At 37.8% G+C, this 12658-nt stretch overlaps 1 protein-coding gene across 2 annotated transcripts in view; it reads left to right on the top strand.

Annotated features, from left to right (window-relative positions):
* nbas (NBAS subunit of NRZ tethering complex) overlaps positions 1-12658 on the top strand; it is a 187830-nt gene that overhangs the window by 94490 nt on the left and 80682 nt on the right. Inside the window, exons 33-37 of one of the 2 annotated variants that reach the window (XM_082147804.1) lie at positions 2033-2146; positions 5013-5126; positions 7130-7287; positions 8818-8889; positions 12253-12426. In XM_082147804.1, coding sequence (XP_082003930.1) covers positions 2033-2146; positions 5013-5126; positions 7130-7287; positions 8818-8889; positions 12253-12426 — 632 coding nt within the window. The remainder of the gene's footprint in view (positions 1-2032; positions 2147-5012; positions 5127-7129; positions 7288-8817; positions 8890-12252; positions 12427-12658) is intronic. The other variant, XM_082147805.1, reaches the window with a different exon arrangement.

The following is a 12658-nucleotide window of genomic DNA, read 5'->3' as shown; positions in this document are numbered from 1 at the left end:
TTAGTTTGCAATCAATCTTTCAACATTTGTACAGTAGGTGTAAGCCCGTTTATCGGTCCAAATGGCGGTCTCCAATAATACGGGTGAAGGTTTTTGCGCATTACTGTCTTACCTTTTACGCAACACAACACGATTAAATGAAATACATTTTCTCATATGTATTACCACGTTATTTCATCTGACTCCATAAATGAAAAAGGTTTAATGATATCTGAGTATCATTAAAAGTGAGCAAATGTTTTTATCTATTCATATTAGGAAGCTATGTCGCTCAGAGGTCCAGTCACGCCTTGTTTAACGCGGGTCTCACAATCACAAACTCGCCAGCTTTGGTCACTAGAGGTCATTGCTATGTACCTGAGATCGGTCACATTCACGCTTACACAATCAAAGATACTTCGGTATAGCCCCCGTGGAATTGAATACACTTGAATTTAACTTAGTGTTTACTTCAGTAGACATATGGCCACTATTACAGATATAAGCTGACCAACATTACTTCTCTTATAATAGCTTTGGATTGGCCATACTGTGGTTTCCCACGTACACTTATCTAAAGTAACATTACATTAAAACAGAGGTAAGACACACCCAGATTTAGCTTGGTCAAGCAGCACTTTTGCTGCCCTAAATGTAAATTCACTTCTTGTCTTTACAAACCAAGTACACTTGAATTAATGCCAAATATTAGTCGTCACTAATCTGACACAAAACTAGCGGGAACGTACGAGTCCGTTTAATCAACCTCGGGAAAACAATTTCAGAGTCAGTCGGAATAAAATCAAATGTAACTATTTATTATGTCAGGTAAATGTATCATGCCAATTACATAATCAGTTCAAAGATAATAAATACAAAACATCAAATGCTCTGGAATAAAGAGAAAAGGTGCAAACCTGACATCAGAAAATACATGATGCTGAGAATCTCGGCCAATCTCAGCATCACAGGCTAATTTGAGCTACAAATCGCCCCGATCCACTTGTTGCAATTCATCATATACCCAGACCAAGACAGAAACTCCTTTCACATGGAAACATTTGCTAACAATGGGAATTTGCATTCAGAGTTTACACCTTTTGAGAGCAGGAGGCCATTTGCCTGGAAGACCCACCCTCCTTTGTGTGCAAGTTATCTCTAAACTCTTAAAAACTTTATTACCTTTTGTTTTACTTCTTTGGAAATGAGACATATGTACCAGTCGCACTGAGACATTTCAAATGATACCAAACATGTGTAATACTGTATGATAATTATTTACATTAAACCATATAGATTCTTGGGTGAATTTTGGTGATCTCAGCATGAGAGAGAAGAAATGGGGGAAGAGGGAAAGAGATGTAGATTAGGATGATTCTGAGGTGAGACTTGCGTCTCGAATGGTGCACAAGAGCGAGTTCAAATGTTAATTTGCTTTGTTCTCTCAGAGAGTTGCCCTCTCTTCCAGTTTTTCCAGTCTTGCATAGGCAAAGCTTACTTTAACTTTTATCTGAGCCACAACTTAGCATAAAGTGTCTGGCACACTTTACCGCACAAATCATTTTGTGGGGAAAAATGGTTTAATTTAATAATTGATCTTTAAAGTATATGGTTTACATTTTTTTTAACATTTAAACAGCATATCACTTTTTCATGTATATTCCTTCACAGGTAGCTGTATGTAATGGGTTCTGTCTAAATATATGGTCATGAGACAAATAATGCACAGTTTGTCTGATATTCTACAGAGATTACAAAGGACGTTCTCTTAGTGTAGAGAAATCTAGTAAAACCAATGCTAATGTTAAATCTGATGATTTAAAGTGAATAATCTCCAACTATCAATGTGGTTTTGTGTAAATGCATGGTCATGTGGCAAATTATGCCAGATTAGTGGGTTTGTATGAAACATTGATTGTATACTGCATATTTTGGCTATTCTAGCTGGTGTGTGTATATATATATAGTACTGCAAAGGCTACTGGATTTCTGCTAGGTCTTAACTTTGGTCTTTGTTTTGTCCCGCTCTCTCATTTCCTCTTTCTCTCTGCAGTGCGTCTGCAGACAGATCGTCTATCATTGATAAAGGAGTGCATCTCTCAGTGCCCTACTGCGTACAGACAGTCCACTCTCCTGCTCAGCCTGGCCAGACTGCTGCGCGTTGCAGGTAAAACCCAATGAAAACTTCCCTCAGCATCAGGCTAACGGTCCATTTATGTATGTCCGTTGCAGAAAAACGCTTGAACTGAAGTATTTCCAGGTACGAAGATTCATCAGCGCTGTCCCAGACAGCCTGCCACAGCAGTTACGATAAAAATTACCCACATCAGTTCTTTGCATCACTTCAGCCAAGGCTTTCTTTTAGATGTTAGTCAATGCAATCCCTGAAAGTTATAAATATTTTGATGTCATTCCAACATGACATGACAGTCGTACACTTCAGTGACTATTTCTTATAGATTAAACAGCGCTAATCTGTAAGCTTTAGAGAGTGCGTTTAATCTGTATCTGCTGAATCAGCAGCGTCCTGACTACAGGTGAATAAATAGATGAATACGCATGAGTGAGGGACTGAATGAATAAGTAGGCATTTCTTTGAAGTATGCTTTGCTCAGGGGTTGGAGATGAATATTGCAACGGACAGCCCAAAAAGATGCACATCAGAGATGTGACTTCATGAATCAACAATCAGTTGGTTCCATGAATCAGCATGAATTCAAGTCAAGTGATTGTATAAGATCAGTCTTGTTAGCTTTCTCTCTCTCTCTTTTATTCTTTATGAAGTAAATCCATTGTGCATTTTTGTTAGGGTGATGTGTAGATTGAAAATATATCCAATTTATATTTGTACACGGCCCCATGTTTTCAGCGCGCTGTGCTGTCCGCTGCAGATAATTGGTCCTGTGCTGTTTTGTTCCACATTTGGAATGCTTGGCTTTCTGTGTTTCATACACAGGGAATGGCAGTGCGTAATAAAAGACAGTGGGGTAATTTTGCTGTTGTGCAAGTACGACCTAGCAAAATTGAGTCTCACTGATAGGATAAATGGGTGCAAAATGCAACCCTGGTATAAATCAGCCATTTTCACAAATAGGGTACAAAATAGGTCCTGGAGCTTTTAAAAAGTTCAACAGTAATTTCATTTATTTTTCAGCAAATAGTCAGTGATAGCAGTCACTCCTTTACCTCAGTGAAAGGAGCTGGTTAACCTTCAAAAATAGTGATCATCAACCCTGGCTCATATAATATTTAGTTTTAGTTTTTTTTTTTTTTTAGCTATTCATTTTATGGGTGGTTCTTCTTTTTTTTTATTCTTTTTTTTATGAACCCTAAACAATCATTGCACATGCACCTCTTAAACAGTCCTTTAGACACTAACAGTTTACAGGCAGTAGACAATTAAGATCACAGTTCCAACAACTTTGGAAACTAAAGAGACCTTTCTACTGACTCTGAAAAACACCAGGAGAAAGATACCCAGGGTCCCTGATCATTACCCTGGTAAACATGCCATAGTCCTGCTGCAGAAAGGCATGAGGATTGCATATAGACATTGATAAACTGCAATGTCTATAATGTAAGATGCCTATGACAGTCCTACAGGGAGACAGGAAGGACAGCTTATCATCCTTTCAGTGCCAAACCATGTGTAAACACATACCATTGCAAGTGCCTTGGTGGAAGAGTGGAGTTTATTTATTTATTTATATATATATATATAAATATTCTATAATAGCTTGGGTAATATGAATGGTAGAGTTTCACTTGAAACAGTTTTTGTGAAAATTCAGAAATGTGAGATTATTTACTTTCAATTAAATGGTGTTAGTTTTTACATGTCACAATTGTAAGCAGTGTTTAATTGAGGTAACAGATAAATATTACATATTACAATAGGTTAACGATCAAATCAACAGATTGTCAAAATTACGACATTGTTGCACGATTTAATTGTTGAATAACTCCGAGGTGATGTAGCCCAAAATCAGCAGTTTAATAGGTTATACGTGCAGTATATTTGATGTTTAATCCTTGCTACTTTTAATGATAGCACGATAGCTTTATTTTATGCTAGCCTTCAAAAATGTACTCAAAAACCATGGAATTGGTACCTCAAAAAAATATAAGTCGAGGGACATCAGAGTGCCCCCATTTGTGGGAAGTGTCGTTAGTTAAACGTTCACCCCAAACTTGTTTTGTGAGTGTCAGTTGTCTTCTCCTAGGTGAAGCGTTCAGTGCGTGTGTTAGTTGCAGGGGGTAATTGAGGTGAATCCAAAGCTCTGACTCTTCTGAGCGTGCCAGACAGATCAGTATGCAGGATGTCAGAAGCTCTTCTTGCCATATATAGTGGAATTGATTAACTCTCTATGAAGTGACTGGGTGTTTGATGTATTCACCTTGGCTTACCCTCGACTAATGCCCGTAGGGCTGTTTTGTTTGTGCGCGTGTGTCAGCACACCTGCGCCTGTACCTTTTCTGGCATAAGAGAAAGGTGCAATGAGGATAAACAGGGCAGCAATAAATGCTCCTGATATATCAAAACTTGAGTGTCACATATAAATCAGTTTGGATATGACTGAAATATGGCACTTCCCCGTAGTATCGACCCTTTCGATTTTACTGCCGAATAATCATATCCATGCAATCGCAGGCGCTCACACTCACTTTCCTGCCTCCGCTCGTATTATTGCCTGTCTGGGCTTTGATGCTCGACACACTTTAATGAAAAAGACAACCCCTATCACTGTTTTCATCAGGCTTCTTGGTCTTCTTTATTTTCTTATTTTGGACTGAGATCAGAGCTGTGTAAGAGGGCATTCTCTGAGATGTGATTGTGATATTTGTACAACATCCAGGAATTTCTAAGAAAAACCTCTGAAAGGAAATTCATTTATTGCACTTCAAGACTGCACACTTGAGTAGTAGCCTATCTTTTATGAAAAACTTGAAACTTCGAAGTGAGTGACGAGTTCTTTAATAAAACGTGCTGCTGATGTAATGTCCCAGAATCTCATGGTTGTGTAATGATTTAGGTGATGATGAGGCCAGGAGGAAGGGTCAGGTGCTCACGCTGTTGGCAGAACAGGCTCTGCACTGTCAGGATTTCAAGGCCTCCTACATCCACTGCCAGGATCTGATGGCTGCAGGTAAGCCGGCACAGCTTGACTCCAAATCTCACTCCACTTTCTGCTTTGTTTTCATTCCAAATCAGAAATGCACTGCAGATTTTCAGGGATCAGACTTTTTTTTTTCTTTAAAATCTTCAAGCTTTAAAAGAAAATTCCTTTCAAATCTTGCGAGGATGAAATTGTACGGTAATATTTTTTTCTGGTAAATTTTTTAACATAGCATTTAGGCCTATTCAACCTACATCACCTCCCGTTTGCCATAGTTCTTGCATAATAACTGTAATGCTTTTCTGGTCAGACCCGAAAAAGATATTATTTCCATGAAATGTCATCATCCATATGATATCATGATCTATTTTTATGTGTAAATGATATTTGTTGATGTTTACCCTGATAGATTTATATCTGATTGTATGGATTCACATTTCCACCAAAATAGCTTATAATTAAAATGAAATATATTTAGAAATGGAGTCTGCAAGGTTCTCACGTTATTAAAGAATCTGGCAGGGAAGTTTAAAAGTATGGTCTGCAGATTTAGAAAAGTCATTGGAATTGACGAAAGCTTAAAACAAACATGACAAAAATTATAATGGAAAATGTTTGCTGGTTTGGCTAGAAGTTGCTCTTTAAAATGACTTCAAGAAATGAAAATCAAGCTTTTAATGTTGTTTGTATGTCTATGTGGTGTTTTTAATATGCCTTTAGACAATCCATGTACAAATTCATAAGTCAACACCAATGCTGGGTATTGTGATCGTCAACGATTGGATCTCTGAGCTGGTGTGAGGGAGTGGAGGCGGGACTAATTAGCATATTCATAGAACGGCGTATACTAAATGAGGCAACATTCAAGCTATTTTAAGGCATGACGAATTTTTTTTCGAGGAAAAAAACAAACATTTAAATGTGTCATTTTGGTGATCAAAGATGAGTTTTAAGGGATAAAATGATTGACTACAGGGGGAATTTAAATTATTATCCACGAACCTTGAAAAAGACACGGAGATTGGTTTTTCATAGATGTTTCATCCAAGGGTGTTGTACTGCATCAGAATCTGCTTGCAGAATTTTGATGTTTGCATAAGTGAGGTTTGAGTAGCAAAATGTTTTGAGTGTGATCAGCAGGACCATCGTTATCATTCGAGGCAGATTCATCTCTTGTCAGAGCTCAAAGGTGTTTTATGTGCATGTGCGTGTGTGTGGGGCTGTTCAGTCAATGTGCCATCAGATATTGGAAAGAGACTGGTGTTGCGTGTGTGTGTGTGTGTGTGTGTGTGCTTCAGGCTGGGGTAGATTAATGCAGGCTTGAGAACAGAAGATGTGCTAATCTCTGATTGCTATCGGCAGCAGTCTCACAGCCTCGCTAACATCAGTGTGGAAAATGGGTTAGCTCCTCTCCGGCTTCACTGTGTAATTATTCAGTCACATTGAGAATGAGGAAGAGTGCTAGAGATTAAAAAGATTTACTGAATACATGAGGCAATAAGAGTCATGGATGGAAAAACAAGAATGTAACTGCTACAGATTCTTGAAACTATGCTAACTCGAAGCGCAGAGGCTGAAGCAGGGGATTGTGGGTCTTGTTGTTTTCTTGTTGCTGGGCAGATGTTGTAAGAAAGTATCTGAAAGTATACAGTATGTCTCTGTCTATTTCTACCGTACATGTCTGTCTACATCTACTGTATCTATCCATCTATCATCTAATCATCTAATAATCTATCTATTCTTTTTAAACTTTCAATTAAGGTTTTGTCAAGCCAACATTTATTGACCGACTTTAATGTTCTAGTTTAACAGCTATATTTATTACTTAAATTCAAATTCAAATGGCTATTAAATCTATATTAATTGAATCAGAATTTAAAAGGTAGTCTTGAATAGTGTTCAACCCTGGAAAACTGTGGTTTTTAAGTGCTCACTTTATGTGAAGGTTCTCTATGGCAGTTAACATCCCCTGTACAGTATATGACTGTGCTGTGCATACATTTCTTGATTTATTTTTTCCTCTGTCACTCTAGGCTATAGTGACGGCTGGGATGTGTGTGCCCAGCTGGGGCAGTGTGAGACGTTCTCGCAGCTCTCTGCCCGTCAGGAGCTCATGGCATTCTCCCTCACACACTGTCCTCCCAGCAGTATCCAGAACCTGTTAGCGGCTTCCAGTTCCCTTCAGACCCAGGTGCCTTTTTGTCCACTTAAACTGTTTTTATATATACAGGTGCTGGTCATAAAATTTGAATATCATCAAAAAGTTGATTTATTTCAAGAATTCAACTTAACAGGTGAAACTAATATATTATAAACAGTAGACTCATTACATGCAAAGTGAGATATTTCAAGCCTTTATTTGTTATTATTTTGATGATTATGGCTTCCAGCTTATGAATCCCACGAAATCAAAATCCCAGAAAATTTGAATATTACATGAAATCACATAGTAATTACACAGTAATACCATGGTCATTGAACCAGGTTTTGGTTCTTTTGGCAGTGTGGACAGGTGCAAATCCTGCTGGAAAATGAAGGAAGCATGAAGTGCTCTGGAAATGTCCTGGTAGACGGCTGCGTTGAGTGGACAGCACAGTGGACCAACACCAGCCGATGACATGGCTCCCCAAACCAACACAGACTGTGGAAACTTCACACTGGACTTCAAGCATCTTGGATTGTGTGCGTCTCCATTCTTCCTCCAGACTCTGGGACCTTGGTTCCCAAATGAGATGCAAAATTTGCTCTCATCAGAAAAGAGGACTTTGGTCCACTGTGCTTTATTAAATCCAGAGTCAACGCAGCCGTCTACCAGGACATTTCCAGAGCACTTCATGCTTCCTTCATTTTCCAGCAGGATTTGCACCTGCCCACACTGCCAAAATAACCAAAACCTGGTTCAATGACCATGGTATCACTGTGTAATTACAGTGTGATTTCATGTAATATTCTAATTTTTTGAAATCCTGTTTTCGTGGGTTTTTTGAGCTGGAAGCCCAAATTATGTACAAATAAACAACTAAATACTTGAAATCGTTTAAGTTATGGGCCCTGAATCTATAATATATGGAAGTTTAACGTTTTGAATGGAATTATAGAAAAATAACTTTTCCATGATATTCTAATTTTTTGGAAAGGGTCTGTACATGGAGAGAAAGAGATGCTTGCTAGTGTCCTTGTATAACATAAAATATTTCCAGTCGTCAATAACCAGTAATTAATTTCTGATACACTCCTGACGTCCACTGCTGTCAAACATTTGCCAAGTTTCCTGCTTTTTTTCTTCCATAGTTTTTGTCTATAAGCATATGTTGTGTTGGACGCACTAGATTTTGGGCAGACTCTAGACTTAAAATGGAGCTTTTAAGCTTTAGAAATCGCCCCCGGCACACATACTATTAACCCCCGAGCGCTCTTTCCAGCTCATGCTGCCTCTATCTCTCTCTGTGTGTGTTGACTGCTTTGGTGTCAGGCTGCTTTCAGGAAAGACCTAAAGTAGATTTATTTACAGTATACCGAGATAGACGCCGCATTGAAACACTCAAAAGAAAATGTGTTGAGGAATGGAATAGTAATTTAAATAAGTTTTACTGCGGTGTCAAGTATAATACTGGCAGAACGATTAAACATTTAAGAGCAAAGAAAATTGAAGCGAAAAAAGGTTATACGCTGAAGGGCATGAATGAAAAAGTCAATGCTTTGCTCTCCTCTCTTGTCTCAGGTTCTGTACCAGGCTGTAAATTACAAGATTGATCCCTCTCAAGCCCGGAGAACAGGCAGCGAGCTGTCAGAGGTAAAGAACAACGCTTCTGCATACATCACGTCAAGATTGATTGTCAATCTTACATCACGTCAAGGTCTTTATTTAGTGGGACACTTTGAAGAGCAAATATTTTTCGAGTGATAAATCTTTGCTAATTGTGCTCCTTGAGTATTGTGCATTTACCTTTTATACAACAGTTGTGCGTTGCTCTTTCTAGGGCTGCTCTATTATGGAAAAAAATCATAATCACGATTATTTTGGTCAGTATTGAAATCACGATTATGTAACACGATTATTTCACATATTTTGGGAACGTGTTGCATTTATTAAAAAGACACCTTTCAACAATTCTTTAAAAAATCGAAATTTGAACATTGTACTTTTTGAACTATTAAAATAAATAATATAACAGATAATTACTTTAAATGAGTATTTTAATAATTCCCGCAGGTCTACCACTTATAATGCGGAAAATTCCCCCGCAAACATTGATTCACTTTAGCATGTAGATTGTATGAGTCGCCTAAATTAATCCACACAGATTATAAAATCAAATCAATAATTTTAAAACTTTCTCCCAAGACGCAATTTTACAAACTGCGTGACTCGAGTGTTCAGCGGCGCCGCGTCTTCTCTCTCTCTCTCAAAATGGGTTGGACAAGGCAAGCGTCGAAACTACACTCTCGCGTTTAGGAGTCGGGACATGACGGAATTGTCACTTGCACAATCGGGCCAGCATTGCATCGTAACTAAAGTTGATCATTTTCACTTCTTTTTAAGTCTTATCAGTTTAAACATTCAAGCTGAGAGAGTTTACGGCTTCGGGAGGGGCGGATGTGCGCGTGTCATTCAGAACACAAGACAAAATTAGAGCGTTCTTTCAAAACAGAACATGGCAAAATAATCATTTTTACTCGATTGTACTGTTTTGGTGATCGTTGGGCAATTAATTGCACAGCCCTAGCTCTTTCTGAGAAGCCTGTATGTGAACAGTTGGTGCCTTGGTGTGTCCATAGACTTTTCTTTATCAACATTAACATTTTAGGTTAAAATTTATTTTGAAAACAGTATAACACATTAATACATTGATTTTCACCATTTTACACGCCTTTTCCCTTTACTAGTTAAATGTAACTGGTCTTTTTATGTAACTTAAATGTAACTAAATTTTTAAACATATATATAATAAAACATTAAAGGGTTCATGGCATGAGAAATCAAATTTCAAATTTGCCTTGATCTTTTGACGTATAAGAGGTCTTTGTACCATTAAATATCCTGCAAGTTTCATAGCTTAAAATGTCCTCCTCATCATAAACGGTGTCGAAAACAAGTGGATGGTTTCTTTTAAAAGTGTCCCGGATCACAGCGGAGGATAATGTGTTGGTTCGGAACATTTTGTTTTGTAAAAGTGACACAGTGGCAAAAAAAACAAAACACTCTAGTTTTGTTGAAAGATGAAGCATCCAACTGTATTGGATCTGAGCTGACAGCAGCTGCATCACAACTCGTCAGTAATGCTTCGTCTGTAAATTATGGTTTTATAGGGGTAATGTTTTTCAAATGTTTCCTATGCAATGACATTAGCCAATAATAACAGTGGTTGTTCACTGACATGCCCTCAAAGGAGCCGCTTCTTTAAAACGGATCATTGCAGAGAGACAGAGGGTCAGTATGAAGGTTGAAAAATAAACGTTTTTCTTACATTTGTTTTTGAGCAAAAAAAATAAATTAACATTGCAAGCAAACCTCAATGAACATATTTAAAAAATCCATATCATGACCCCTTTATACAATAATAATAATTATACATACACATATACTGTACATATACACACACACATATATATATATATATATATAAAATAAATTGTTCCCAGTACGTCCATGAACCTGAAATAAGAAAGTAAAAAGTGTCACCCATGCTTCATTCATGGCTATGAAATGTTAAATCTTCCCCTGGATTACTCCATTATAGTGGGCTTTAAAGCACAGCCTGTGACTGAACTATGAGTTCAATGCCTCAGTGACAGACTCTCTGCATTTTTCATACGGTGTAAATACGGCTTCAGAGCCCAGCTACTTTACTCATAGCAAGCACTGTTTTCACCTCACCATGAGAAAAAAACACTGCATGTTTAAAGTTTCATGTGTGCACAAAAATACATTTGTGTAAATGTGTGTGTTGTTTATCAGCTAAATGTGCATTTAAAATTGAATGAAGTATTGATGAGGTCAAATGCGTGGTTCAGCTTTGTACACACGATCTAGAAGGGCAATGTGAGCTAGTGTTCGTTTCCTGCGTTTCTGACATTTTTGAAAAGTTCAGCTAGCATCCCGGTAACATGTAAACCCCTGCATTCGCTTTATGTTTTGTCATGTTGCTACAGAGAGCTGGCGGTGCTTTGCTCTGTTGATGGCGGAGAGCGTTCTTGCTCAGAAGTCAATTTATTGCCTATACAGTACCTTCATTTATAATGCATGTTGACTTTAGCGCAATGACTATAGTAGCGCTTTTGTTTGTTTTATAGGCTTAAAGGGATATCTCTGTTCCTGCTGGGATTTCCTCTAGTTTCTTTGTTTCTGTATTTTCCCTGCTGGGTAACACTTGCCTTAGGTAAATTAGCATATTTGCCACCTAATTACAACATGATAACATTTACAGTCCTGAATGCCCATGTTGATTTGGCATGTTTAAAAGTCCACTTCTGACACAAATCGTTGTATGTCAGGTTTCTTAGCCTGATTAGTAGACCTGTTGACTGGTTATATAAAAACAAAATTAATTAAATGTCAGAGAATCCACTTGGGACTGTCCTAGCCCTAAAACGTCAACATCAAATCAAAATTGGCACCATTTACTTTCTTAATGCATGGTCCTGGTCTGATTGAGCAAATAAAGTAATATCTAAAATTTAAATTAAACTAAATTAATTGAAAGAAAATCAAGTAAAATTTAATTAAATTATAACATGTATTTAAAAGAAATAATATAATATAATAAATTATACTTTTATATTTACTTAATATTCACTTGATTTGAATTTAAAATATACTGTATAAAACCATTTATTTACAAATATATGACATTGTTATGAACTTGTTCTTTTACAGTTTTAGCATTTTATCATATATTGTCATGTATTAAAATACTCCAAGTACATATTATTTTGGGTATATTGTGCAATAAATCACAGCATCATGGTCCTGATTTGTCAAGCATTTCAACTCTTTGTTTTCCACAGCTGCTTTAGAGAAAACATCACTAGTGTGAAAGCCAAAGGTGTTTGTAGAAAGAAAAAAAATCTACAATATGTGTATTATTTTCTGTAGCTATAACCACTGTAGTTTGATCATTATGGCTCATGTCTAACCTTCCCTGGCTGCCCATAGCAGGCTGGAGCTGTTGTTCCTGGATCAGTTTACCCCTCAGACCTGCTGCACAGAACCACAGCCCGCACCTTAGAGGTCCTGACCAACACCAGCATGACCACCAGAGCCGTGCTGACCACCGTCAGCGACTCCCATTGGTGGAGGGAGTCCCTCAGCTTACTTCGCCCACTGCACGTAAGTCGCATTTAAATTCAGGCTGGAAGGTTTTGTTAGGCCTTTTCTGAAAGGCCGCTCTCAGAAGTGTAGCCACGGTCCTTGCTCCATTATGCATCACTCCTCTTCAAAACATAACCGCCAGGAACAGGTTGGACGAAGCTCAACAGTGAGACTCGCCTGCACATTTTTTGGCAGGTTTTGTTAGGCCATTAAAACCTGGCATGACTGAACGAACCTCTTCCCGGCCGAC

The sequence above is a fragment of the Leuciscus leuciscus genome (assembly GCF_965113295.1).
Source record: "Leuciscus leuciscus genome assembly, chromosome: 19".
Taxonomy (NCBI): Eukaryota; Metazoa; Chordata; class Actinopteri; order Cypriniformes; family Leuciscidae; genus Leuciscus; species Leuciscus leuciscus.
Note: the sequence above shows the minus strand (reverse complement) of the source record. Positions and strands in the feature narration are given on the sequence as shown.